The 27625-nt window shown below is 39.2% G+C and overlaps 6 protein-coding genes and 1 long non-coding RNA gene across 18 annotated transcripts; 4 read left to right on the top strand and 3 right to left on the bottom strand.

Annotated features, from left to right (window-relative positions):
• The first annotated feature begins 459 nt into the window (after nt 1–459).
• LOC116924766 (E3 ubiquitin-protein ligase UHRF1) lies at nt 460–3741 on the top strand. Its single transcript, XM_032931303.2, has 12 exons — nt 460–617; nt 682–850; nt 910–1113; nt 1181–1299; nt 1367–1510; nt 1572–1973; nt 2043–2277; nt 2334–2545; nt 2622–2816; nt 2884–3043; nt 3104–3340; nt 3400–3741. Exons 2-12 carry the CDS (start codon nt 701–703, stop codon nt 3643–3645), a joined length of 2304 nt encoding a protein of 767 aa, XP_032787194.1. The 5' UTR covers nt 460–617; nt 682–700; the 3' UTR covers nt 3646–3741.
• A 172-nt stretch (nt 3742–3913) lies between these two features.
• LOC116924762 (ubinuclein-1) lies at nt 3914–11499 on the bottom strand. Of its 3 annotated transcripts, none has more exons than XM_032931297.2 (15): nt 10946–11499; nt 9333–9461; nt 9149–9253; nt 8883–9080; nt 8133–8818; nt 7901–8059; nt 7746–7826; nt 7567–7602; nt 6941–7051; nt 6688–6873; nt 5042–6582; nt 4692–4932; nt 4530–4620; nt 4246–4438; nt 3914–4173 (listed from the first exon to the last, which is right to left on the bottom strand). In XM_032931297.2, the coding sequence occupies exons 1-15, from the start codon at nt 11144–11146 to the stop codon at nt 4145–4147; spliced, it is 3987 nt and encodes a 1328-aa protein (XP_032787188.1). In that variant the 5' UTR covers nt 11147–11499; the 3' UTR covers nt 3914–4144. The 3 variants fall into 3 exon arrangements, with proteins under 3 accessions (XP_032787188.1, XP_032787187.1, XP_032787189.1); XM_032931296.2 differs by having other exon boundaries at nt 4686–4932; nt 10946–11496; XM_032931298.2 differs by lacking the exon at nt 7567–7602 and having other exon boundaries at nt 4686–4932; nt 10946–11495.
• Nucleotides 11500–11571: 72 nt separating this feature from the next.
• LOC123473645 lies at nt 11572–12715 on the top strand. 3 transcript variants are annotated; one of them, XR_006647584.1, is made up of 4 exons: nt 11572–11839; nt 11915–12177; nt 12235–12321; nt 12392–12715. It is a non-coding gene; the product is annotated as an uncharacterized LOC123473645 (long non-coding RNA). The 3 variants fall into 3 exon arrangements; XR_006647582.1 differs by having other exon boundaries at nt 11578–12177; XR_006647583.1 differs by having other exon boundaries at nt 11581–12149.
• Nucleotides 12716–14194: 1479 nt separating this feature from the next.
• On the top strand, nt 14195–16922 carry LOC116924768 (ankyrin repeat and LEM domain-containing protein 2). 2 transcript variants are annotated; one of them, XM_032931308.2, is made up of 8 exons: nt 14195–14296; nt 14379–14750; nt 14821–14973; nt 15055–15253; nt 15322–15510; nt 15728–16254; nt 16315–16446; nt 16512–16922. In XM_032931308.2, the coding sequence occupies exons 2-8, from the start codon at nt 14419–14421 to the stop codon at nt 16687–16689; spliced, it is 1710 nt and encodes a 569-aa protein (XP_032787199.2). In that variant the 5' UTR covers nt 14195–14296; nt 14379–14418; the 3' UTR covers nt 16690–16922. The 2 variants fall into 2 exon arrangements, with proteins under 2 accessions (XP_032787199.2, XP_032787200.2); XM_032931309.2 differs by having other exon boundaries at nt 14196–14296; nt 14364–14750.
• LOC116924771 (vacuolar protein sorting-associated protein 37A) lies at nt 16782–19278 on the top strand. 5 transcript variants are annotated; one of them, XM_045174702.1, is made up of 6 exons: nt 16782–16924; nt 16993–17495; nt 17617–17768; nt 17840–17959; nt 18025–18162; nt 18227–19278. In XM_045174702.1, exons 1-5 carry the CDS (start codon nt 16833–16835, stop codon nt 18097–18099), a joined length of 942 nt encoding a protein of 313 aa, XP_045030637.1. In that variant the 5' UTR covers nt 16782–16832; the 3' UTR covers nt 18100–18162; nt 18227–19278. The 5 variants fall into 5 exon arrangements, with proteins under 5 accessions (XP_045030637.1, XP_045030634.1, XP_045030636.1 ...); XM_045174699.1 differs by having other exon boundaries at nt 17819–17959; XM_045174701.1 differs by having other exon boundaries at nt 17819–17959; nt 18214–19278.
• On the bottom strand, nt 18164–22985 carry LOC116924767 (solute carrier family 13 member 5). 3 transcript variants are annotated; one of them, XM_045174698.1, is made up of 17 exons: nt 22851–22985; nt 22326–22777; nt 21507–21656; nt 21300–21415; nt 21136–21208; nt 21028–21069; nt 20733–20929; nt 20269–20406; nt 19986–20108; nt 19703–19888; nt 19538–19629; nt 19340–19426; nt 19136–19277; nt 19001–19056; nt 18870–18927; nt 18727–18808; nt 18164–18666 (listed from the first exon to the last, which is right to left on the bottom strand). In XM_045174698.1, exons 2-17 carry the CDS (start codon nt 22443–22445, stop codon nt 18493–18495), a joined length of 1836 nt encoding a protein of 611 aa, XP_045030633.1. In that variant the 5' UTR covers nt 22446–22777; nt 22851–22985; the 3' UTR covers nt 18164–18492. The 3 variants fall into 3 exon arrangements, with proteins under 3 accessions (XP_045030633.1, XP_032787195.2, XP_032787196.2); XM_032931304.2 differs by having other exon boundaries at nt 19005–19056; XM_032931305.2 differs by having other exon boundaries at nt 19005–19056; nt 19538–19626.
• Nucleotides 22986–23026: 41 nt separating this feature from the next.
• On the bottom strand, nt 23027–27192 carry LOC116924764 (DNA replication licensing factor mcm2). Its single transcript, XM_032931300.2, has 15 exons — nt 26945–27192; nt 26600–26880; nt 26367–26530; nt 26219–26310; nt 25984–26158; nt 25645–25916; nt 25435–25575; nt 24970–25350; nt 24593–24898; nt 24363–24527; nt 24151–24297; nt 23910–24086; nt 23666–23848; nt 23449–23604; nt 23027–23388 (listed from the first exon to the last, which is right to left on the bottom strand). Exons 1-15 carry the CDS (start codon nt 26948–26950, stop codon nt 23278–23280), a joined length of 2757 nt encoding a protein of 918 aa, XP_032787191.2. The 5' UTR covers nt 26951–27192; the 3' UTR covers nt 23027–23277.
• Nucleotides 27193–27625: the final 433 nt, after the last annotated feature.

The following is a 27625-nucleotide window of genomic DNA, read 5'->3' as shown; positions in this document are numbered from 1 at the left end:
TTGGCCAAAAATGAAAAAGTGGGAAGGGTAGCCTTCCTACTTTTGTCAAAATCGGCCAAAAACGACATCTCTTGAAATTCTCCAAAAATCACATGGCATAATCAAAATTGAATGCAGATTTCGATAAAGTCATTGGTTTTCTCGTTAAAAGAGCCATTTTAAAAATTAACGAATACAGTTCTATTAGCGCACCAACTTAATTTATGGTTTTTAACGTTTAAAACAAAAACTATATGACCAAGAGAAAAATAAACCTGATGTCCGTCATTTTCATTCAATTCTGAATCTAAATCATGTATTTTACGCAAAATTTGAAATTTGGCCAAAAATGAAAAAGTGGGAAGGGCCTTCCCACTTTTGTTAAAATCTGCAAAAATCGATATCTCTTCGAATTCGACAAAAATCACGTGGGATAGTAAAAAGTATCCGTCGTAGTTCTCCTGGTAGCGTCAAGGCAGCTGAATGAAATGGAGTTGTTTCTTGTTCGTTGTTCCTTGTTCGGCTTGTTCCTCTTTCTCGTTGATCTATATTCCAATGTTTGAAAAATGGCAACATTGCTTTGACAGTAGCAAAACTCGCGCGTAAACCTCAAGAAAGAACTTCTGTGTTTTTCACTCGTGAGTCGTAAAATTTACTTGCTCGCAGGATTGCTTGATTTTATGGTTTTTTTTCTTTGTAAAGCTAATAATAACACGCTGAAATGTATATCAAAGTTAAGACGATGGATGGAAAAGACTCGGTCATGTTGACTGTTTCTAAGATGTCATTGATAGAAGAAGTTCGTCAACTAGTAAAAGATAAACTTAATGTTGATCCTGTATGCCAACGTCTCTTTTTTCGTGGAAAACAGGTATTTCAAAGTTTTGGGTATATAAAATTAACATTATCTCACATTAATAATACTTTTAGATGGAAGATGGTTACCGTTTAATAGATTATGGAATCAACATTAATGATGTTGTTCAGCTTATGGTCCGAGCAATTCCTGTTCCACAGCCTATTAAAGAGGTTAATGAAGAAGGCTCAGAAATTGAAGAAACAACAGTTGACAAAAAGGAAGCAAAGAAATCAGGGGATGAGTCTCTCACTGATGCAATATGTGAATACTATGAGGTAGTGGTTTTTATAATATTTCTTATTTGTTAATATATTATATCCTGTAATCTCTATCCCAAACTAGGTTCAAGACTTAATAGATGCAAAAGATCCTTTTACTTCCTCCTGGGTTGAAGCAAAAATTGTTCGTATTGCAAAAAACAAAGAGGATGACCCATTGGAATATCACGTTTTATTTCAAGGGTGAGTAATTCTTGACTTATCAAGTCAATACATTAATTTAATTTCTATGTAAAATAATTATTTTTAGACATGAACGAGAAATTCCACTCCCACGCAGTTTTCAGCAAATCAGACCAAGAGCGGAAGAATTGTGCTCAAATGCAGATTTGAAAATAGGAGAAGTTGTACTAGTGAATTATAACATGGAAGAAAGCAAAGAAAGGGGGTTATGGTAGTGAATTATAGGTTTATAACCTTATTTCACGAAAACATATTTATATTTTAATGTTCAGGTATGACGGAAAATTAACAAAAGCCGATCTTCAATCCCGAACAAAAAAGAAGGTTATCGTGACATTGATTATGGGAGAAGAGAATGAAACTGAGGTCAACGATTGTTCCATCTATTTCGTGAAAGAGATCATGCGAATACCCCAGGTTAAAAAGCGGAGAGATCAAACTGCAGAAGAAACCCGGTTATTAAAAAAAGGCCCGGCCACCAAAAGAGAGAGCGCTCCATACTGCCACCACTGCAATGATAATCCAAGACGCAAGTGCAAATTTTGTGGGTGCCATGAGTGTGGAAGTAAAGAAAATCCTGATCAGCAAATCATGTGCGACGAATGCGATCTACCTTATCATCTTTACTGCCTTAAGCCACCTTTAACTTGTATGCCAGACGAATCGGAAGAATGGTAAAAGATTATTACCTCCTAAACCGTGCAATAATAATAATTTTTTTTTTTTGTTTTTTATTACTGAAGGTATTGCCCGAAGTGCAAAACCGATAGTAGTCAAATTGTTAAAGCAGGAGAAAAACTCAAGGAAAGCAAGAAAAAAGCCAAGGCTCCGTCAAATCTGAACAAAAACACAACTCGTGACTGGGGCCGAGGAATGGCCTGTGCTGGCCGAGCAAAAGAGTGCACAATAGTCCCATCAAATCATTTTGGACCTATTCCAGGAGTCGATGTGGGAACGACATGGCGGTTTCGATTTCAGGTAGTTTAAATGTCTCCTTTAAGGTCATCATCTACCTATACTAGTATAAACTCTAGGCTTCCGAAGCGGGCGTGCATCGCCCACCAGTGGGAGGCATTCACGGTCGTGAGAAGGAAGGAGCCTACAGTATCGTTCTTAGTGGGGGATATGAAGACGACATGGACAATGGCGACTCCTTCTATTATACGGGATCCGGTGGGCGAGATTTGACAGGCAATAAGAGAACTGCTGGACAGAGCTGTGATCAAACACTTACTCGAATGAATTTGTAAGAGGATTACTCAACAAATAACGTTAATCCTAAATTTGAATTACCAACGCAGAGAATTGTAATTGTATTTTAGGGCCTTGGCTCTCAACTGTAACGTCGAGGTAAATGAGACGAACGGTGCCGAAGCCAAGGATTGGCGTAAAGGAAAGCCCGTGCGAGTACTCAGAAAGGGACACGCCGATGAAAAGTCACTGGCAAAAGGCCCTAGCAAAGGAAAGGGTAAAGCAGCCAAACATGCTTCATCTTATGGACCCGAAATCGGTGTTCGGTAGGGTTTTTTTTTTCTTATCTCTTATGTAACATTAGTTATTAATAATTTGCATACTAAATTACAGGTATGATGGAATTTATAAGATTGTCAAATATTGGCCAGAAAAGGGAAAATCTGGGTTTCTTGTTTGGCGATATTTCCTACAGCGGGATGATCCAACTCCTCCGGTTTGGACAGAAGAAGGAAAAAAACGAATCCAGCAGTTGGGATTAGATCATGTGATTGTGAGTAGTTTTAGTTTTCTCTAAAATGTTCGTGCCTCATTTTCCCTTTGTTATTCGAAGTATCCTGAGGGACATTTAGAAGCAATGGAAGCCAAAGAACAAGAAAAAGAAAAGAACGGGGGAAAGAGGAAGTCTGTTGTCGAATTGCTGCAACAAAACAAAGAAAGTTCAACTGCTAAGAAAGCCAAAAAAGTCGGGTATCAGCTAGAACCTGAAATTGCTGAACTGATCGAAAAAGACATTTTAAATCGTAAATTGTGGGACGAGTGCAAAGAAAGCTTGGACGACACAAAACACGTAATTTAAATCTTTCATTCCAGATTTGATTTGAACATAACTGATTTCTTCTTAAACAGAAATTCGTATCGAAAGTTGAGGAGCGGTTTCTATGCATTTGTTGCCAAGAAGTTGTGTGTAAGCCAATCACGACAAGTTGCACGCACAACATTTGTCTCGCCTGTTTGCAAGGTTCCTTTCGAGCTAAAGTTTTTACTTGTCCTTCCTGTCGGCATGAACTGGGAAAGAACATGGCAATGGAACCGAATGAAAACCTTTGCCGTGCTCTCAACGCTATCTTCCCCGGATATGAAAATGGTCGGTAATTTTCGAATCGACAGGTTTTAGAGTGTTTTCTGGACTGGTTTCTTATGGCCGAGGTGAAAGCGCGCGTTCGGGTAATACAAGCATTTTATTTCGTCGTTTTATGTACTTCTCAGATCGATAATTATAAAGAAAAGTAAGTTAATCGTAGCTACCTGTAATTCTTGGCCTGGTTTGTGTTCTAATGATCGTTAATCGATGGTTTGAATATTAGTGAGATTGGCGATTTCAACTGATGCTGTATAGGAAACAGATTTCCAGTTGGGGAAGTAGAGGAAACGAAATTTTTATTAGAAATGTACAGAGAAATGTACAATGGCAAGGCAGAAGACTTTTCAGTTGAGGATTCAGTGGCATATACTAGTAATTCTACATACGGTAACAACTCCATTATTCCATGTTGCAATTGCGCGAACACTTGAGGCAAAAAACTCATCAGTTCATTTTTATGTACATGACACGGATGGAACAAACTTTGACGGTGCTTTCAGAAGGCATTTATTATGATGATTGCTGATGGTGACCCGTCCCTATCATAAATGTAAAGAATTTGCAATGAAGTCGTGTACTAATGATTACTGTATAGCTTCAGATTGTTTTACCAGGTTGAGTGTAATAGTTGTAGTCTCCATGAGGACTCTTTTGTGAATTCTTTTGGGCCATGAAGATGGAAAGCGGATCGTGTTTTGACACCGAGGGCTGCGCCAACTGTTGAGATTGTGATGTCTGCTGCCCTGGGTGAACGTTTCCCACAGATCGGTGAGACGATGATGTCTCAGTTGGACTTTTTTTCGTCTAAACAAGCCATTTCCAAAAAATAAAAAAAAACGAAGCTAACGTCTGGCGGATTGCATACAGTGTTTAGTGTTCTTTACTTGCTACATACCTGAATTAACGACTCGATGCTGTGGGAACTTCTCATTGCCAAGGTACTAGTAGGAGTAGAGACCACCTGCGCAGTTGATGCTGGGTAATTTCTGTAAATCGCATACGAAATGCTTCAAGTTAGTGTGCCTTGTTTCCTCATTCAGTAACAGAATACCTGTACATGCTGTTTGGTGAGCTTCTGGGAATGGAGTTGGTGCTGACGTGCTGTTGATGAGCAGGGAGTGGTGGCAACGACTGCTGATTAGAGATTGCATCCGGTTTTCTTTTCTCTGGACTGAGATGTCCCGAATTGAAAAAATCCCCTGCGTGTCGACTGGAAGAGTGGGCTGTAGGTGGAGTCATCATGAATTCGCTCAAAAGCAATTTACTTATGCTCGAATTATATTTTCCTTGTCCTGAACCTGATACGAGTACACGAGAGAAATGTATTACAATCAAAGACAAGATCCAAACACGTTTTATACTGTGAACTGAATTCATTTGTATTTTTATAGTTCTAGACTTTCTCGCCTGATTTTAGATGATCACTGGAAACAGGAGACATAGTTCTTGACGAGTGAGTTGGCGAGATCAATTGAACTGAGCTGTTGGCACCAGTAGGTGAACTACTAATCCGACTGACGGGAGTTGAGACAATTGGCGGCGGTGTGCGTGTAGCTGCCGTTAATTTTGGTGGCAGAGCCGAGCCACTTGTTGTCGAAGACCTGGAAGCAGGATTAGACGTTAAGGAAGGTGCCGACGCTGGCATATGCGAGGTAGAGAGCGATCCTGTGGTCTTGATGACACTTTTGGTCCTAGAGTCGGAAGATTTGGTCATTTGTGGTGGCTGCGTAAGGTCTTTCCCCTCGACTAGTCGTGTAATTTGGCTGATTTCTTCCAGTACCATAGCCAAATCACGTTGTAGCAAGGATTCCTGGTCCTCTGTTTCTTCGGATTTAGGAACAGGATCCTTGGCGAAATGCGAATCTGCTCGAGTAGAAGACAAGTCAGCTGCTTTTGACGCAAGTCGAGGTTGTTGTTGATCATCGCTAAGGTCCAACACGCCTGGAGTACTATCCGTCCAACGCAGACCCGAATCGACGAAAGAGGCTAGAGAACTTGCTAGAGATGCGCTTACGGTTGGAGCAGGTTTGCTGGTTTTGCTCACTTTCGAGTTGCTCGTGGAGTTCCCGTCGGACGGGATAACATCAACTTTATTCTGAGCTGGCTCAACTTTTGTCACAGTTTGTCCATGATCAAAACGAATTTTCACTTCAGACGATGAGGCGTTATCCCATCGAGACTGTTTACCGCTATCCGGTCCACGTAAAACTGAATTCAATTTAATTTCTGAGGAAGCGGCACTGTCTGATCTTGATTGTTTGTTGCTCTCCGTTCCACGTGAAACCGAATTCGAATCGTGGCGCGGTTTGATCGAGTCAACTTTATTAGGCTTTGTAGATTGGGGTGCGTCGCTTTTAACCATACCCAAATCAGATCGAACTTGGACGGGGTTTGCTTTGGATGTGGCGCCCTCGCTTTTCGGTTTCACAAGATCACTCGAGTGGTCCGATTTCGAATTGTTCGTTTGGTTGGCTTCGGTCACTCTACTGTGATTTGTGGAATGAGGACTCTCACTTTGGCGAAAACTAGATTTGTTAGCATCTTTAGTTATGTGATGAATTTCTGTTCGTGCGGCAGAACACGTTGGGTCTGGCCGTGGACGATGTTTGGTAACGTCTAACTTGGCGCCATTGTCCGGCCTAACGGTGGGTACGTTCACTTCTGACCGAGACTTTTCGGCTTTTCCTGAGGATAAATTGGGAGCAGAATCGCTTCGATGGTGGACAGAGTTGGAATCTTGTCGAACTAAAGGTTGTGCTGTTGCCGATAACATCCGATCTTTGAGCTGAGATTTCTTTATCTCTTTAGAGACAGAGGATGGCGGAGTATTTGTAGCATTTTGGGACAGTGTGGACGGAGCAACCGGCGACGGTAGTGCCAAAGCATCAACTAATCCTGAGCGAGGAATGCTAGGTTTTTTAATTGCTGGATTCAATTTTGATTTCGATCTAATGGGGGAAAAAACAAACAAAAAAAAACGAGACGAAATGCGTGGACTAACCCGATTTTTGGTACAAATTATTATTGTCTATCTAAATGAAGCTAAAACTCACGTCACAAAGGAATGAGCTTCTTGGCTTTCTTTGAAGAGAATTTTCGCCGTCATCCAACCTTTCGGCCAGAGTAGACGAATTTCTGAATCTAGGAAACGAAGCAGATACTCAGCAGCAGTTTCCTTTCGTAGTTTTGACCAGTTGAAGCACTCGGCTTTTAAGTAAACTACTTGGTTCAATATTGACCTAGAGGAAAGGTAAAACAAACGGTTTATAACGAATCGATGCAATTTAAGATTTTGAAGTATATTACCGCATTTCTTTACTCCATTGGAATCTCCTGCGAGGCTGTGGTTGTTTGTTGCTTTTCTCTGGTTTTTTGTCCTCGTCATCCGTTCCTCCAGCAGGTTCTAGCTCAGGATCCCTACCCAAAAGTTAAGTTAAAAAAAAAAAACTGTATGTTAAGGTCCGATCGTAAAATACGAGAATGATTCTTTCGTTAATAAAACTCGACCCAAAGCTGACGATCCACATGATTCACATGAAGAAAAAAAAAAGCCATGCCACATAAGACATATTTTTCTGAAAAAAAAACCTAGTTTCCGTATACAAGAATTGGGTTGGTGTAAAGCGTGAAACATTAAACACGGGTATTTGAAATTAGCGTACGTCATTAGTAACCTCAACCCAAAGCAACAGGTTTTCAACGTATTAGTCACTTCGTCCATTTAATCATATGTCTGGTTTTCGAATGTTGTGTAGGGTCGGTATTGTCTCGGAATGGATCTTAGCAGCGAAGCCTAAAATTTCACATCGTCTTAATGTTCGGTGATTTCTACCAAGTGCAGTGAACACGCCCATAAGCTCACAAAACAATAGGGTCAGGTTAACAGCCAACCTATTGCAATCTATACCCGAGTGGTCAAAAAAAGGTCTTACCACACGTAGCGATAATACTCGAGGTACCTCTCCGGACTGTGTACCGATAACAGTCACCGAAACGAGAGGGGAACGAGTAAGGACAAGAAATAAATGATTAAGACTCAAACGAAACAAAATGGATTCGCACGACCACATAAAGAAGAATCGTTATGTACAGGACAGAAGAAACTACTTACTTGGCGTCGGCTAACCGTTGGCATTGAGTGGCATGTCGTTCAATTTGTTCAGCAATGACTTTTTCAACAGACAACTGCAACCTTTTGAATAAATTTTAGAAGAACACGTAATTTGAAAACTTGTGAAGGAGTTCAGATAACTCGTAAATTCCTACTTTTTGATGGCCGGTTTCAGCTTAGATTCAACATCCTCCAACACTAGATTCTTGGCTCGTTTGAGGAGAGTATGTTTCGTGCAGGGAAGGAATCCAGCCAGATGAGAGTAGATTGCCTGTCTCTTACTGCAAGAATACTGCCGCGCTTGCAATTCGATTCTATTAAATTACGAAAATTGCATGTGTTAATTGCCCAGGAGTGCAATCACAAAAATTATTTAAATTTGATTACGCCAAAAGAAGACGATTAATTTCCGTTGAGAAGAAACGACATTTCCCCTGCTGATCTGAAGACGCCGCTGCTTTTTTAATATCTTCGATGACCGCCAACGTAGCGGGGGTCAAATTGTTGGGCAGCTTGGCATCAGGATCATTTTCTCCCTTCATAACATCCGCATCCCTACCGTCTTCGTCTTCGTCACCTCCGCTTTCAGACTCGGATGAGTCCGATGAGGAGTCTGACGAATCCGACGACGAATCGGTTGTGACGACAGCTGTTTCGGGTGTAGGTTTACTTCCTACTGACAGGTCGACGACTTCCCTCTCTTTATCTCGTTTCAGCTGTAATACATCTTTCGCCACCGGCGGCGTAGTCACGACGGCCGTTGGCGCCACTGGAACGTTGTTATTAAGATTCTTGGTGACGAGTTTTTCAACAATTTCCGGGGTAGTTTTTTCGAGTTCCCGTTTCTGCTGCAGTAGTTCTTTCACACTAGGTCGGGGCTTTTTAGAAGAAATTGAGCTGGCTTCCCCAATGACAGCAGTATCAAGCGGAGAAGACACTTTCTTTCTTTTAGCCTGCTGGACGCTTCCACTGTCATCCAACCGGAGCTTCTTCTTTTTGGCTTCTGTCTCTTCTCCTTCAGATCCGTTTAGTTGGATTTCCTCAGGTGAATCATCGTCGTCCGATTCAATTACCTACCGTAAAGAAATCGCTCAGTACTTTTGTGCTTTGAATTAATACCCTTAGTTCTTAATTTACCCTTCGTTTTTTGTTTGTACTAATGGGGGTGGTGCTGGCTTCAGAAAGGGAATCCTCAGATTCGGATTCGGAACTTTCAGACTCTGACTCGGATTCAGAATCGGATCGTTTTTCAACTGGTTTGAATTCGAGTGCTCCAGAATTTATGTAAAATCCACCGTGTGCTGTCGTTACCTCAGCAGGAACAATCTCGTCGTACTGCGAGATCAAAAATTAATTTTCTTAAAGAGGTAGAAATTAATTTTTAAATAAAAGAGGCCAGTTACCGCATCGGTGTTGTCAATAAAGGGGTCGTTTTCATCATAACCAGCCCCCAGATCGACATAATCATCATACTTTCGTGACTTTTTCTTTTTCGCGACAGGCAAACCCTAAAAAACATACGGGGAAGATTGAAAAAATGAGAAAAAGAATAATAATAATCTTAATCGTATTAATAATAAAACTCACATATTTTTCTTCGAACTTCTTTGCAATGCCGCGAAGTTGATCTTCATCATCTTCAGCAAACGGATCGAGTAGAGGCCCTGCCGAAACCGCGGGAGTAGAACCATTCGTTGCGTGACTTTCCTTCTTTTTCTAAATCAGACGAAAGAGACTTTCAAACTTTATCAAAGTCCTCAACTTATGTAACGAATTACGACACCCTTTCGAGAAACTTAATGGGGAACAGATGGACGGTAAACTGACCTTCAAACCTAATTTGAGACATCGGTCGCATATTTTATATCAAGCTATTTACAGACCCATTTTGCATACATCATTAGATGCACATGTAAAGCAAATAAAACAAACCTATTTGAACATTTGTCCATTTCTTCTTCGAAACTACTTTTCACCAGATTTTACCTTGACACCAATTTAGATGAATTCGTAGAATTTGCGGTTCAATCCCTGAAGGAGATCGATATTAATACCTTAATGAGGGAATGCGAGCGACAGCACTTCTATCAATTTAGTAGAAGATTTAGTTGGCTAATTCGTACAGTTCCACCAACTACCTCCCTTATTACGTTGCTTCTCTTTTCAAAGAATATAAATACATCTGTCTGTTTCGAATTAATCACAAAAGAAAACAACGTTTTCTACTTTGCGGAGGCCTCACTGACGTTCTATTCCACCCTCTTTAAATCCCCCTTCCCCCAAAAGAATGACTCAATTTGCTTTTATATCCTAGTAATTAAAATTTCATTTAACCCACTAAACAATCTGGTCTAGCAAAAATGTCCCGAGATATTAAAAAAAGGAATTTTTTTTTCGATTTTAACATATTTCACGAATTTAATGTTATTAGAAAAAAATGTACAATAACAAAAATATATTAAATCGTTATAAAAAAGATGAACCTATGGTATAAACGAAGATGAATGAGATAACTCTACGATCTAGCGCCAGGTGACTCATCCGCATTTAGTCGCCCGCTCCGCCACCATAAAGCCGAGGTGCAATATTAAAGAGACAAAAATGGCGCTCAATCTAACTGCAACGTCCATAAGAACTAGGAAAACGAAAGATTACTTTCTGGTGGTAACAGCGTCCTTTACGCGGGTAACGTCAATTCCAAAGCAATGCGGCAACGATGCCAACGAATTGAAAACCCGTCACTCTCACTATTCCGCAAACGTCGATTGGAGAAAAAAACTTTTACTAATGCTATCCTAATGCACTGAATCGATACAAAGAATGCTGCACTGGAGTTGGGTTGATTGGTGAGAGTGGGAAAAGATACACGGCGAAGAGGTGAAACCATGCGAAGAGAAAGAAACTTCGAAGAGGCGCCGCCAACTCTTCCTCTAAGCGGGGCCACTGTCCTCTATACTTTCATGATACAAGACAAAAACATGGCGACCTACTGTCAGATTCATTTTAAATACCACTTTCACAAAGTTTGGCAGCGGACGGCGTGAATACACTCAAATGAACCCTACTTTGAAATAAATCTAAGCTACAACGACACACATGAAACCTAATATCCAACTGTAACATTTCTTGGCCCTCTATCATTTCACTATCAAAAACACCTCTGAAGCGAGAAAACAAAACTAAACGACAGAGGAGGTTACCGTCAGAGATGATATAAGGTCTGCAAAGTTGAATTCTGGACAAGATTTTTCGGTGGAATCTGGTAATGTCAATGAAAATCGATGCGTTTTGACAATCACGGCTGAAGATTTCTTGTCTTTTTTGGTGGTCGGTAATGGTTGCACTGCATCTGCTGCTGAAGCAGCCAGCGGAATCAGGGCTATCCGTTTGGGCTCACTCATTTGATTAGCTGTGACTCTTCGTTCTGGGCTACGTGTCCTTTATACGTTCTACCCTTTTCTTTCACGAGAGTTCACTTTTCTCTTGTCTAAGTTCGTCAACAGTGGTGGTGGAAAAACTTGTTTCATCAGCCGAATGATGGCTGCCGATTCACTTTATTGGCAGGACGATAGTTTATACACTAATGTTTCCCAGTTTTCACAACCGTCGCCACGCCATTTCCGAACGACCGCGCTTACAAAACTTCTTGCACACACACATTCACACACACACACACACACTGCACAAACACTTTACTGAACACGAAAAACGGCAAAACAGAATTGACAATGCCCGTAGTTGTATTAAGGCACTGAAGGCGCCAAAGCCAGTTCTTGCCAGGTGAAGCATTGGGCGCAAGGTGGGCGGGGCCTGCTACGTGCTACCGGCGACCGGCCTGCTTGCCTCTTGTGTCTTGTCTCGTTGCCGTCGTAAGGCTGTACCTGTACCTGATGATGTGGTTACTGCCCTACCAACTACCAAGTTATCATCAATCCTATTACTAAATGTTAAATTCATTCTTCTGGGTGAAATTCTAATCCTTTACGTCTTTGATGGGTTTCACCACGTCATGCACCGGTTTTCACCATTACACCTTCTTAATGCAACCGAATGATTCAACCAATTGTAGTTGAAAACAAGGCATACACAAAGATGTAAATTTTCTTAATCATATTTCTTTTATAGCTAATGAAGTCAGTAGTAGAAGTAATCTCCTTTTATCCACTCAGTTCCTTGTTAAATCTTAAATGTCATGACAGAGGGGAGTGTCAGTCCCACTATGACTCTGGTCATGAACACCAGGGGAAAATAACCCAGGAAGTTTGTACAGGTGCACGAGAAAACTTAACCGATTGGTTTTGACATCTGAATTTTTCTTTCCCACGTTGATTTTAATACGCTCAGGCACAAACAGAATTGCGAATCAAGACTAGTTTATGACGGAAGGGACCTAAAAACTACTCGGTAAATGTGTTGTTTGATCTCGAATTCGGTAAAACCGGTCTGATTCTTATTTCTACCACAAAAACTGACGGATATTCTCAAGTAGGTTTCTCTTTCAAGCCAAGGATTCTGATGCTGTAAATAAATTCTTCCTTCTTCGCTTTATCTCTGAGATACCGCCTTTACTGTCTAGGTATTTCTCATACATTCATGCAAATAACTCGATCATTTTACCAGATTTTACATTACATAAAATTGCGCAGTTAACTGGTTGGTTGGTGGCTACAGAATTTCCAAAACGACGATTGGCGAACCAGTTAGACTGGAGCTGGACTGACACTAATGTGTTAGGGAAAAATTGGCATTGCAAAAGCAGAGTTATAGAGTTGATGGTACGCTCACCCTGTAGGATTTGGCCATAAGGCTTTGTCCGCAAGTGTTACTTATCTACCGCAGAGGCGCCTGGTGGTTGTTTGGTGCAATGAAACGAAATATTTTCGCGCGAGTTTGTTTAAACCTTTGTATTGATGTTAACTTCTGGTTTTGGCAATGTATTTTTGCGTGAATAGAAGTTCTTGACATTTTTTATTCGTTTTCATCTGCGTTCTTTCTTTTGGGGAGGTAAAAATTACGAAATCGTTTTGACTCTGTATGAAATCGTATGTGAACATATTGCAGAATTATATATGGCAGCGACTCTTCGTGTTCAAAACAAAAGACATTTAACAGTTTCAATTTACATATTTCTGACATCACAGTTTCATAGCAATTAGATATGTAGACATGACTATCGTTGTCGAAAAAATTGCTCATCACATTTTCCACCAGTTGAATTATTTTAAAAAAATTTACAGTAACAAAGGTTAGACCGCCATGATTCCGATCGGCAGTGTAGTCAGCAGACAAGAAAGTTGAAGGCAAATCCTCATTTCTAGTAAATGTTCATAATTGTGAATTTAGTCGTCATTATGTTATGCTACATGTTTGTTGTTTTACCTGGAGTGTTCTCGATAGCACATCCTACAATAGAATGTTCTTCATCTTCATCCATTGCTATCTTGTTTTCTAGTAAATGTTCATAATTGTGAATTTAGTCGTCATTATGTTATGCTACATGTTTGTTGTTTTACCTGGAGTGTTCTCGATAGCACATCCTACAATAGAATGTTCTTCATCTTCATCCATTGCTATCTTGTTTTCTAGTAAATGTTCATAATTGTGAATTTAGTCGTCATTATGTTATGCTACATGTTTGTTGTTTTACCTGGAGTGTTCTCGATAGCACATCCTACAATAGAATGTTCTTCATCTTCATCCATTGCTATCTTGTTTTCTAGTAAATGTTCATAATTGTTAATTTAGTCGTCATTAATTTATGCTACATGTTAGCTGTTTTACCTGGAGTCTGTGATATTGATGTAGATCCTTTACTATTACTTTTTTTGGTGGAAAGTAGTTCGTAGGTTGATCCCTGTGTGGTTCACACTAAAAATGTCTTTCAAAGGTGTGCGACTTTGAGTGCGACTGGCAGCTGCACTTTGTTTTACTGTATGGACAAATTTATACAGTTATTATGTAGACTGCCATAATATTAATTTTAACTTACCCAGTAAATGTTTTGGTATTGAGGGAAGCAATCTCCATCTGTCATATGGATAAAAGTCCTTACCAACTGTGATTCCTTTCAATACATCACATTTGTCAAAATGGATGTCACAAAGTCTTGATTTTTCCAACAATTCAGGTAGCACAAATTTCCAACTGGAAAAGTTCTTCTTCGGTACATGAAACAGACCAACTCGTCTGTTCTCGTCTTGGTATATGTTGCCGCAAATAAAACACGACATTTTTTTGGGTAATTTCCCATTTGAGGTATTTGAACCAGCCATTTTCACGATTCCTTCGAAACGCTTACTGGCTTAGTTCTACAACGCTACGGTGGTGGCAGCAGGGTATATTAGTAACAGCAAGTCACGTGACCAGCACTTGGAAAACATCCCCAAAACCCTATGACAAAGCCTTATGGCCAAATCCTACAGGGTGAGCGTACCATCAACTCTATAACTCTGGCAAAAGCAAAATTCCCCAAGGAGTTTGGTTTAGCTGTATTCTATTATTTCTTTGCTGGCAATGCTGCTTCTTCCAAACTCCAGATACAAATAGAGCTGGTAAAGTCTGCTAGAGAAAAAAAAAACGTTTATTAACTTTTTAATTTTTTAAAACATTTTATAACAGTTTCGCTTTACGTAGGATGGTTCACTGATGATATAACTAGTCTGAGTTCATAACAATGAGCGGAGCAACATTTTATGGTGTTTCTTTACTGGAGGGGCAGGAACAAGGACAGCAGACAGAGTTGGTTTTCGAGGATCGAGTTGAGGCTTTGAAAATTTGCAAAAAATTTAAAGGAGCTCGATTTAAATGCTTTACGGAGCGCGATGAAGCCGTTGTGTTTACTCAAACAAAACAAACCCAACCTGAAACCGATGTCGTAATAAAAGAATTACCAAGTGAGAAATTACCATTCCCTAATCCAAGCCCTCAAGAAATGTTGCATTTTCGAAGAACTATAGAAACAGGAAACTGTGAAGAATTTTTGGTCCTTGTCTGGAAAAATCCAAGGTAATCTGAATTTTTGTGAATGATCTTCAATTTTCTGTTTCCAGTTAATTCATATTGTTGAATGTTCTAGATTCCTCATAAGTGCAGGTGATACACCCACCATGATTAGAGAACGTTACAGGTATCATGGCCTTTTATTGGGAACCTTTAAAAAATCCTTTTCGATCTGCAAAGCTCTTTTAGATACAATTACTGATCCACGCTTCATAGGGCTCTTGTATGTGTAAGTAAAACACTCAATAATGACTGGATAACTTCTTTTGCCAAAATTTCTAACAGCTGTATTACATTTGTTAAAAAACAGTAATGATGCGGAGCATGTACGGAAAAATCGCATGTTTTATCTACTAGACACTTATCTAAACACACCTGATAAATTCCTTAATGAAACTCCTCTGCATTTTGCATCAAAGTTTGGGTTGTTGGATATTTTAGAATTATTCCTTTCTTTTCCCGAATGTGATCGAGAACGCAAAAATACTAGAGGAGAAACACCAATTGATGTCAGTAAACCATGTCATTTTCTATCTACTAGATCTAAAACTGAAATAATTATTTTTTTTCCGTTCAGATTATCTGTTCTTCTTGTAAGAATCCTTCGCCAGAATTAGAAGCACAAATGAGGTCGCTTCTAAGCCAAAGATATTTTGTACCAGTACTGAGACCAATAGATCTTTCATCTCCAGCGCGTATTGGCAAGCCATGGTCACCAGATGTTACTCCAAAATCGCCAGAATCTTTAATGGCAGACTCACCTTTGGTACAAAAATATGTGTTTTTAAATTATATAGCCGTAGTGGGTCTTAGTATCTTTCACCGTTTGTTTTTCTAATAGTGCTTACTACGATAACCTAGCACTTCTGTCAGCTCTTGTATTAAAAAACAACAACACCCAATGAAAGATACTTGGATTCACAATTGTGTATCATAATAGTATTTTGGGTCCTTGATGTTTTACAAAATTCATATTTTAACAGAGCCATCAAAAGTATCCGGTTGATTCGCAGATGATGCTTCAAGCACTGGCTGGCCCTATGTCACCAATTGAAGCCGAACTATTTTATCAACAAATGAAAACTCCACCTGTTCCCAAGTTTTATCAGAATCGACTCAGTGATAAAAAGATGACACCGAAAAAAATGATGGACAGTAGATTATCGGATATCGACAAAGGTCTCGAACGTGTGGGCCGTAATATTGCGCAAGACCTAAATGTACCATGGAGTGAGTACTGGAAATTCCTTGATGAATTTTGTGATCTATGCTCCAGCGAAGGACTGAGAAAACTAGAAAAATATTTTCGCCGAAAGCGAAGTGAGGTGGAAGAGTGTCAGGCGGCTCCCAATCACGAAGCCAAAAGCCCGTTATCAGATCTTTGCAACAAATTGAGCCAACTGCACCTTCAGTCTCCCGAGGTATTAGAAAAAGGAAATGATGAGTTTTTTACTCCACCGTCTACCCCGCCTGCTACCTTCTATGAAATATCACCATTCTACATTTTCGGGTAAGTCATCATATATATTAAATCCATTCAGCCTAATAATGTCCTGAACTTCATCAACAGTTCGCAACCAAGCAAAACTGATGTCGATGTTCTTCGAGTACTAGAAAATGTTGAATTAGATTTTTTAAAGTATCCCAATGTGTCGATGTGGAAAGAAAATATGATGCAATATAACGAAGATCACCTTAACAAGTAAGCATTAATGATGAAGTCGGATTTGCCGTAACTAACAAGTTTCATTCATTACGTTTTACTAGGCTGAAAACCCCGGCGAGGGCAAATATCATGAATAGTACTCTGAAATCTCCATTGCCTGAAATTCATCCACATTCTCCGCGGATATCTTCCATAACTAAATGCTTAAATTCTCCAAGAAAGACACGTGACGTTCCTGTAGTTCGCGCCCGTCTCTCTGAGAGATTCGAAGACACCTAGTTCGCGGCAGCACGGGCTTCCAATTCCCCTCCTCCTATTTTACAATTTCCTTGCTTTCCGATCTAATTTGCGCGGACTAATGCGTGCTTATGTATAAACAAGTATGTCTGCCTCTATCATAATAAGGTTATGATAATGTCAAGATGAATCAATCTACCGGGTATCCATTAAGCCCTACAATTGTACATTTGAAAAGGAAAAAGCAAATAGATTCTCTTCGGGTTTTCATCAAAGAGTAAGTTATGGCTTTAGTGGCTTCGTCTTTACAATTCGTTACTTTGAGCCTTTTACTCTACTTGTCAGTGTTCGAGAAATTCACGCCGGAGAATATCATGTATTTTTTTGTTCGGGAAATCGGGAGTTGACTTTAAAAATTCAACTACCTTCCGACTTTCCTACTCAGAAGCCTTTGATTTGGATTAATCCTGTGATTCAACACAACTGGGTAACCGACAATGGCCGAATAATGTCTCCAGGATTAGTGAATTATTCAGAGCATTCAGATTTGGGTCAGATTGTGCATTCAATAGTACGAGAAATGAAAAAGTTGCCTGAAATAAAGTCTTATCCTAATGGAGAAAGGAGCGGCAGTGAAACATTCCCTTCAGCTAGTCAGCAACTTAGTCAGCAACAGTATGTACCAATTCCTCCCTTCATTCCTGAGTTAGAGAGTCTTTCAAAAAATCAAATTAAGAATCTAAGTGAGCATGAAGACATTCTACATCAATTTGTTGATGAGCTTCCTCAAGCTGAAGCAGTTGCAACAGATGTCAAAAACCACCTGGATAATGTCGAAAAGATTGCAAGTAAGGGCTATATTCGGCAAACTCGGAATTTTACAGTTTTCTTGATATCCCATGTGAAAATGAAACTGCAAATTTTATTGATAACACAGAACTGGAATAAGTCCTTATATTTCTCAAATAGGGAATATTGGTGACCTGAAGAAAACCTTGACTAATAAACGACAACTGATATTGCAGCACTACGAGAGACTAAATGAGCTGAAGTTAGAATGGGATTCATCAAGTACCCAGCACCATAACTTGTCTCAGTGCTATTTACCTAACAACATTGAAGTAAAAAAAACAACAAATTTTGTCACAATTGTAACATTTTGCTTTGATAGTTTTTTTTTTTTATGTTACAGGAAAGCCTTCGGCAAGCTGCAACACTGGCAGATGAGAAAAGTGAAGAAATGGCTGAAGTGTTTCTCTCCGGTCAAATGGATGTTGACACATTCTTAAGCTCATACACTGCATCTAGGACGGTATCTTAATGAAGCACCTTAAGAGAAATGTGCAGCAAGCGTACACCAACAATATTGTTATTTAGGAAAGTCACATTAGGAAAACAAAAGAAGAAATTCTCCACAAGCAACTCCAGGAGCTTCAGAGATTAGGATATTGAAAAAGTTAAATTTGTTGTGGGATTCAGGACAAATGCCTTCTCATACAAAGACACATCAATAATGTAAATTGGTATGGTAAATATTTATTTCAAATCTCATCTTATTCTCCGTAGTCATTGTTTATAGGTCTTTTCCTGGATGGCAACTTATTCCCCACAGAAAAATCTTGATAACCGCAGAATATCAGTGATGAGAATTCAATTTGAAATACATGGTATATTTTTTTCCCCAACCAAATATGGTTTCTTCCTTTCCTTGAAAATATTAGCGCTGTTTGTTCTATAAGCTGGCATTAACGTTGAAAACCACTCATCGAAATGTATGTGCGGAATTTTTGTTGAGATTAATCCTATGTACATCGATACTCAATCCTATCTCTTGATGGATTGTTTTCACTGCGTGGTGTAGTTTGAGATAAGTGACACCGTAACCATTGTATTGTTTGGTATTTTTGGAATGGCCCAATCTGGAAACTCGTTGAATCCAAATATCACACTACCAAAGCTGGTAGTCAGCACACAAATGGTGAAAACGCATATGATGTTCATGAAGAAACCTGCCTTCATCTGTAACAGACATTGTGCTTTCTTGTGACTTGGTCGGGAATAAATTACTTTAGAAGTTACCATGTCAACCGGATTCATTTTCCCTGCAGCGAAAACTATTGCATTAGGAGGGGTGGCCACTGGCAACATGAAGGCGTACGAACTGTGAAATATAAGAATGATTTCAATTTTGCATTAAACACAAATTTTCAATCGTTTTTCACCAAGTGGCCGTTGCAGGCAGCATGAGGAATAGCGGGTTGACTTGTACAGTATATTTGCCTATTTTAAATGATGGGGAGATATTATATTGCAACTATTGGATACATGCATTTAAAAATATATAGATTTTCACTTACCATTTCAGACAAAATAGGTAAAAGGATATTGGCTATAGCTGTGTTAGATGCGCTAGCAAAAAAAAAAAAAATGTATGCCTAATTTCCTTCCATGAGATAAGTAAATTGAAGCTATAGGCTATGAACATTACACTTCCGTTATGGCAGCGGTCATGATGCAAATAATCAACATTATAGCAAATGGAGGCAGGGCACTTAAACCAGCTAATTGACTTCCAAGCCAAGTAGAAAGTCCGGATATTTTTGAGGCATCGGATATGGCGAAACCACCACCTTTAACAAATATTTTAACACCTTTAATATCAATACCAACTTTAATATAGAACACAAATCACCAAAAAGAAGAACGATTCCCCACGGTAACTTATCCTGTACAGACTTCCATTCCAAAAGGGAAGGATTCGATCGATCTGAATCTCTTTCTGAACAATAAAAAAAAGCCAATGAATAAAGAAAAAAAAAAAAAGATTAATATTGCTTGCTGTAATGAAATTGCCAAGTTGCCTGCATCGTAACAAACTAATGGACTCTACCTCCTTGATTAGTGAACCAAAATTTTGGCTTTGCTGGGATGATGAAAAAAAGCATGACGATAGCCATTACTGCAGTTGCATCATCCACTCTTCTACGCCAAAAAAAAAAGCAGATTAAAGAAAGTTAAAATCTTCTTATCCAAGTGCAAATGTTATATTAATTACACTGCAGGTAGGAATTCTGACCATCCAGTGATAAATTGCGGGTCGCGGAAAAACCATAGCGCAACACACGAAATGAATAAAATGAGTGTCACCAGTTCGTGAAAGGTCATTGGTCCCAATTCTTCGTACTTTTTCCTAATTAGATTTTTAACGATTAGAGCTTTTCCTTTTCCGTCTGCCGTGGTTCTAAAAACAAAAACAAAGTAAACATCCGTTTCTCCATCTCAGCAAAAGGCTATTCTTAGAAAGAAAATGAAAAGTAGGTCTGCTGATGTTCTATTACCGCTTGAATCCAATGAATAGATACTGAAGCCATATCCATGCAAAAAACGTATTGATGAGCATGCCTGGAATATTAAATGCCATCCATGTAGCAAAATTCAAACCAGAATCTGAACCATACAACCTGTAAATAGATTAACGTTAGACTTGGTCTTCTTGCGCTATTCTTTAATATGATGATTTTGAATGTGCGTGCAATGCAACGTAAGAACTCAAAGTTACCTTAGTTTTAAACACACTTTCTAAATAGTATTAAAAGAGATTTGCAGAGATCAACAACTCACTCATTCAGTATTCCTTTAAGGACCAACTGCGGACCAGACCCTATAAGAGATCCAGTACCTCCAATATTGGAAGCGTATGCAATAGACATGAGGACGCAGCTACTGATTTTCTTTTTGTCATCAGTTTGGTCGGAGCACCTGTCGTGAGTTTTTAAACAATTAAGATAGAAACAGGACACTAATTATATGAATATAAAGCAAAATAGAAAATAACAACGAATTTTCTCGCTTAAAGATTCTACTCGAATACGTCAAGTACTTAAGTTTGTTAACTAATTTGAAATAGAAAAAGAGAGTCCAGCAGAAAGGAGACGTAAGGAATTCGGAGCAAACTTCAATTTGCAGAAATAATCACCCCCATAATTATAAGAAAAAAGGGGGATACTTAAAAAAAAAGGCGATATTATTGATTGAGTTGGAAGAAATGATCATTAAACAAATACGAGGAAAATAAGCAGCTGTACCTTTGCTCTCCAGAGGTTGTCAGTTCCACGCAGCTTTTACCAACGTAGTCATCAGCAACGGAGTCTACTGATCCTGTTTCAGCATTCTGGTAAATATTTTCAAACGAATGATCCATTTCGAGCGAGAACGAAGAGGTCGACGACCTCTTTGGACCTACACGTACGTTTGGATCCCCTTTCGTTTCCTCCACGTTGTCCTTAACGTTAAATGCACAAAAACGTTGATTTTACTGTGTAACTTTTAAATCTATATTCCTCCCCAAAACGTAGACTATATAACATTAAGTGAACGAACCTTGAACAGCTCTTGTACTACGGCCTCAACGATGGGAACCATCTAGTTTGAAATTCAAAGATTAAAATGGCAATCGTAGTAGGTTTTGTCCTAAAGGATTGTATATACCATGGCGGTGGTAGCTGTGTTCGAAATCCACATGGACAGAAACATAGTGGTCAACATGAAACCTAGCATCAACCTGCCCATGCAATATCAATTGTTTTATATACGTAGTGTAAAAAATCAACAGTAACTTATGATTTCGGAAAAAACATAATTAGCATGCAAACCATCTAGGACTGGCGCCGACGAAAAGTAAAACTTTCAAAGCAATTCTTTTGTGCAAATTGCTATTCTCGATTGCCAGAGCTACCATCAAACCTCCTATAAACATCATCGTTGTTTCCTACGATTTAAAGCGGGGAAAAATGATATAATCTTCCATTTGCATAAGTGACCTAACGTGCAATAAATGTCATCGGTGCAATCAACCCTACTTTCATGTAAGCAGTGCAGACTTTTTTCGTATCCATTACGCCTAGTAAAGGGAAGAGGACAACAGGAAGCAGACTAGTGACAGGTACAGGCAAAGCTTCAGTCATCCAGTAGATCGCCATTATGATGATTACAAAGCCTGTTCGTGCTTCCTATAGGAGACAAGAAAACAAAGAAGGTTCTTTAATTCAGTGAACTGGATTTAGTTGTGCATAGTTAGTATTTCTCTTAGCAGCATTGTGTAATTGTGGGACAATTTTCTCGACCCAGTCAAAACGGAGTTGGGTTAGTTTTATGCTGGTGCAATTTTCTGACAAAATTCCGATGGAATTGCCGTGGGCCTTGCTGCATACCTCAAAGTCTTCCCGAAGTTACGAAATATTCACAGTAAATTATTCTTGTGTTGCCAAGGATGCTTGTGGTTTCAAGGTCAAAAGAACAGAAAAATGGTTCCGTACGTTCTTCCATAATAACTAGTAGTGCTATGCAGTTATGAGTATATAAAACAAGGGATTGTTGAGAGGAGAAAAACTTCGAGCGGTCTTAAATCAGGATTTACCAAGTCCATTAAGAAGAGAAAGTGGAATAAAATTCAATTTTACTCTCTACTTGTACTGAGAAAAGAGAAAGAAAAAATGATTAATTCGCCATGAAAACGAACACACTTTCGAATTCTTCGCGATAAACTGCGACCAAGCTTATCGGTATTTCTATTATTCATCTTAAAATAACAATTAACCTAGATTTTAATTCAATTACTCTTTTGGGTTTCCTCTTGCTAAATTTCACTATTCATAAAAAATAATTTAAGTGAATCTTACCTTTCCACTCCCCATGATTGGTAGCGGTAAAAGAATTAACGGTAACAGCAGTAAAACGTAGGTTTTCCAATGCGAAGACAAGGAAGAAATGCGCAAACGCATTTTTTGAATTCCTTCCATTGATGTAACTTCAATTTGAAGGTACTGCCGTAATTCTTGAAAAAGATTAGCGTAGTTTTCTTTTAATGCAATCTAGTGCCGTACAGAAGGTAAGCCTGGCAAAAAAATATTGGCGGCGAGGGAAATTGGTTGCAACCCGTGTGGTAGATATCCCAAGATCAACTGGTACAAACATGACTGGGCATTCCGGTCATATGTTAAGCAGACCCATTGATGCATGCACTCTAGTATATCTAGCGAAACTCAACTTTCGCTTTTCCGGTGTTTCACTTTTTAATGCAAACTGGTTAGTGAAAGACTTCGCTTTATTATGATAAGGTAGAAGACCTTCCCTATATTGTAATTGACAAGACAATAAAAATTAATTACTTTAGAAAGCAAATTCGATTTCAAATGCAAATTTACCCGCAAATTTCGCCTGGTGGTATGCAGCAAGACATTGCAAACTGTAGGCTCAATACAAAAGAGTGTCTTCTGATATTTTCGGTATGAAACTTGACCATCACTAACAGCTAAAATTGAAATGGCCAAGTGAGACAGGAAAATTATCGTAATTTAAAAAAATAAACAAGAAAACACTGTACCGGCGAAGAACATGCATTTAATATGACAAGTAAAAACATGATAAATACGTACTAAGTAATACAGAGTGATGTATCACCTAAAAAAAAAAATTATATTAGAAAAAGAGAAAAGAAGATGAAGAAAAAAAAAAATAATAAAAAAAATACGGCCATAGCTTTCATCCCCATTATGGAAAGATGATGAAAAGATTTATCTACATGTTTAAAGGACAAAATTGTTTGTCCAGTTGTTTTACAACTGAAATCGCTCAAAGTGTCTGAATAATCATTTTCTTTTTCGCGTCGTGAGTGAACCGATTCGCCTGGAAAATCTCACTTTCATAGAATGGCTTGAGATTTAGTATGTTGATTTGGCGAGCCTACAAACATTCAAAATCAGTTAGAAATTATTCGAAATTATGCATTACGATATTCTATACCCGGTCGATGAGATCAGATTCTAAAATCTCAACAGTGTCCGGCTCGCTATCGAAACGGTTGCGCAAATAAACTGTTTGTTCATGGACCAATTGGCGAAGAAGGAAGAAGAGTAATTCGTTATTATCTCGTTTGTAGGCCAGATAACGAGCAAATGTCTACAGAAAACGAAAAATATTGCAATTTCAATGTCAGTATTAATCATTGATAAAAACTCACTTTCCGCATCGTTCGCATGACCGAGTACTTTTGAGTATCAATGAAAGATTCGAGCATGACTCGGATGGCCATATTAACGTCATCGTCGATGACATGTTCACGCAAGTGGAGCTTAGCATGCGCTTCTGCCATTCGAATCATACTTTCAATGTGACGAACGGTAATAGGAATGCTGCCAGTAGCCTACGATGCAATGGAATGACGTATTGAAAAAGAAAATAAATCAAATCAAACGAAACCTTACCATTGACTCTCTTCGGAGATCGCTGTACATACGCGCAATCTTATCTTGGTCGATTTGATGCAACTTTGGATGTATTTTTTCACGAGCGTATGTGATGTATTTTCGCAGGAGATCTTGAGGAATTTTTTCGACACCGGAAAGATTGGTATCGTTCATGTCGACAGGATCGTTTTCCACCTTATAAGAGAATATCAATGCATGACAATTTGATGATTTTTTAAAAAATGCAAAACAAATATACCTGTTCAGAAGCAGTGACATTGGGGTGGTGTCGAATGTGCGAATTGACAACAAAGCGCGCTAGATATTCATCCTGAACGGCATCGACCGTATCTCGTACAACACATAGGATATCAAAACGGGATAAAATGGGTTCCGTCAAATCCACCTACGCGAAATCAAAAATAGATGTTAGTGTCACATTCTAACACGACGATCTATTAGATTTCTCACATTTTCGGAAAAGGTAATTGATGGATCGTAGCGCCCGCCCAAAGGATTGGCAGCAGCCATGACGGAGCAACGAGCTTGTAAAGACGTCACAATGCCAGCCTTTGAAATTGAAATACTTTGCTGCTCCATAGCTTCGTGGATAGATGTTCGATCTTGATCGTTCATCTAATAATAAATACATCATTTTATAAAACGTACAGTATAGAAAATATAAATAAAATTCAACTTACTTTGTCAAATTCGTCAATAAGACAAAATCCCTTGTCCGCTAGAACAAGGGCACCGGCTTCAAGGGTCCATTCACGCGTGACGGGTGACCGCTGGACATAAGCCGTTAAACCGACAGCGGAAGCACCTTGGCCGGTGGTGAAAACGGCTCGAGGAGCAATCTTCTCAACATATTTCAGAAATTGTGATTTTGCTGTACCGGGATCACCGCAAATCAACACGTTGATATCACCGCGGACCTGATGCTTTTGCCCTGGGTTTTTAGATTCTCCTCCGAATAAAGCTAGGGCTAGCGCCCGTTTAATATCCTAAAATTTTGAATAACATTTAATACAACTTTACTTTATGGGTTAAGATATCAAAGGAAGCTATTTCTTACATTATGACCGTAGATAGAGGGCCCAATACTTGCAACAATGCGCTCAGCAATGCGCTCGTCTTTGCTGAGTGCCATAATTGCTTTGACATCTTCGTCAGTTAAAGAACGGGTGGAAGCATCTCCATCCTTTTTAGCGATATGATTGGCCAAAAGGACGGTGGCGAATACGGGAAAGCCTTGGGCAGTGTTGAGTGAACCGTCATAATTATTCGTATAGACACCAGTGAGCTCTATTTCGTCGCCAGGCTTGCACATGTCGCAGAGATCTCCAAGCAGAATGGCATCCTTCGCTCGTGGTAGACGACCAGCTACCACTTTACCTGGAGCTTCTTGCAATGTAACTCTTTGATAGTTTTGATAGACAGTTTGTTCCATATTGATCTGTAAATAACAATTTAATAAATAAAATACGTTTTTTGAATTCTGTAAATAAAGTAAACCATAACAACGCAAAATGAAAAATACCTGAAAGGGACCAGTGCTTTGACATTCTGGGCAGGAAGTGGGTTTCACTTCATTGTTTTGGGTTTGAGAAAACGGTCCCAGAACGTAGGAACATTTGTTACAATCATATTTTACGACTGAAAGCTGTGGTAATACTCCAGTCTTAATAAATAATAAAGTTGATGATACAGCACATGATTATTTAACCATCTTTATATTGCGTGGTGATACCTGTGCCGTAACGACGCCATGAGTGCGGACTAGTTGATTCAAATGCAGTTGTCTCAAGGAGCGAATATCTTCCACCAGGGGTAGATCGGTAATACGAACGTGAATTTCTTTAGCGATGCGCTCATATTGGGGAAACATTGCCAATACAATATCTTTAGTAGCTTCATCAAAGATGGCCAGCATTTCAAGCGGTGCTTCAGGCAAAAAATAAGCCAAGACATGTTCTTCGGATGCAAGCTTGTTATAATCCAGTTCGAAGCTACTTTTGTTTTCTAGAAAGAAACAATAAGTGTACTCGATCAAAAATCATTTGGCAAACGCCATAGTTGAAACACAAACCTTCGCACATGTGCCGAATTTTCTCCTTAAATATGGCGTTTCCTTTGGAATCAGTGTAAGTACGAAGAAAGTTTTTGAAGCGGTTTAAAATCTCAATCCGAGGTGCAAGAAGTGAAACCCATTCACTAACTGAATATCCTTGCATGTCTTCCAAATTTTCAATGGATTCAACAGCCTAGAATTTTTTTACAAATTAGATCCCAGCATATTTTTATGTGACACTGCTAGTCCAGACCTGTTCATTTTCCACTTCCATTCCTTCAGCAGCACGTTCAGCCAAACGACGTTTTCTCGCAGGGCGACTATCATCATCCTCATCACTTTCATCTGTCAGAAGCAACTAGATGTAAAAAACATCAATATTCCTGAAAGATGTAACTAACCGTAGAAGAGTCCTCTTCGCATGTCTCCAACACCCATTTCTTGATCTCTCTTGCGCATGGCTCTTTCTGCTTCCCTACGACCTGATTCAGAGATAGCATCGTAATCAGATTCATCCAATTCTTCTCCATCATAGCGATCCAAGGCCGGAATGGCTCGATAATCTCTATTTTCAAATAAATTCCTTGTTGAAATGTAAAATCAAAAACATAAGAGTGAAACAATGAGCTCATACGCTTCCATGTTGTCCCCAAAAAGCTCTTCTCCTTCATCTTCATCTTCTTGCAAAACTGCATTGTCATCATCATCTCCACCCAAATCCTGCTCATCATCAAATTCGGGCAATTCATCATCTGCAACTGAGCCTGCTGCTCCCCCAGTAGTGATTCCTGTTTCAACACTTGTTGCAGAGGCTCTTGACTGTGACCTAACCCTTCTTCCTGCTCTACGACTGGATGGAGTGGCAGGCTCCAACGAGGATACGCTCATCGGTGGAGGTGAAGCTGCATTATAATCCTGTAAAGAACTTTCGTACTTAAAATATGTAATGCAACAATACATAAACACAAACAAAACTTACCGACATCGCGCTGATTTTTTTATTTTAGCGATTTCACGCGAAAAAATATTTCTTTGCGTGCACAAGATACGCAGAATCGTGGCTAAGACTAATAGTAAAGAAATATTGTTGATACAAAAACGAAATAACCGCCACAGACACCAAGAGGTCTAATCTCCAGTAGTACGGCGAAGCAACAAAGAATGTCACAAAGAACCATGAGGATTGCGAATGATGGAATTTGGCGGGAATGATCAAACCGGAGTTGCCAGTCTTAGTGGCAAGTGTTCGTCTTCTAGGGACGATTTGACAAATCATAATTTTTTTAAGATTCATGATTTAAAAAAAACACACAAATGTTAGCAAGATGGAGAGGATAAATTTCCTTATATTTCTTTCTAATCGGAGAAAGTGTTCACATCGCAAGTTTCGTAACATCATGTAAACTTAGGCGGTTAGGGCCTCTAGCTGTCCTGCGTCGACTGCTAGACACCGTTTACGTTGAGAGAATTTCTTTAGCCTACCAAATGCTAGATCCTGTTCATGTGTTCAATTTTAAATTGCCATTTTCTAAAAATTCATCAAAGAGAGACTAATTGAAAGCTTATCAGCTCTTTTCTAAAAGATGATTACAATCTAGCGCAGTATATGAAGCAAGTGTTTAAATGACTAAACGCAATGGCTACCTTTGTGGGTTCCATG

This window comes from Daphnia magna, linkage group LG6 (assembly GCF_020631705.1).
Source record: "Daphnia magna isolate NIES linkage group LG6, ASM2063170v1.1, whole genome shotgun sequence".
In the NCBI taxonomy this organism is placed as follows: Eukaryota; Metazoa; Arthropoda; class Branchiopoda; order Diplostraca; family Daphniidae; genus Daphnia; species Daphnia magna.
The sequence above is the reverse complement of the archived record's forward strand: the minus strand, read 5'-3'. Positions and strand labels throughout refer to the sequence as shown.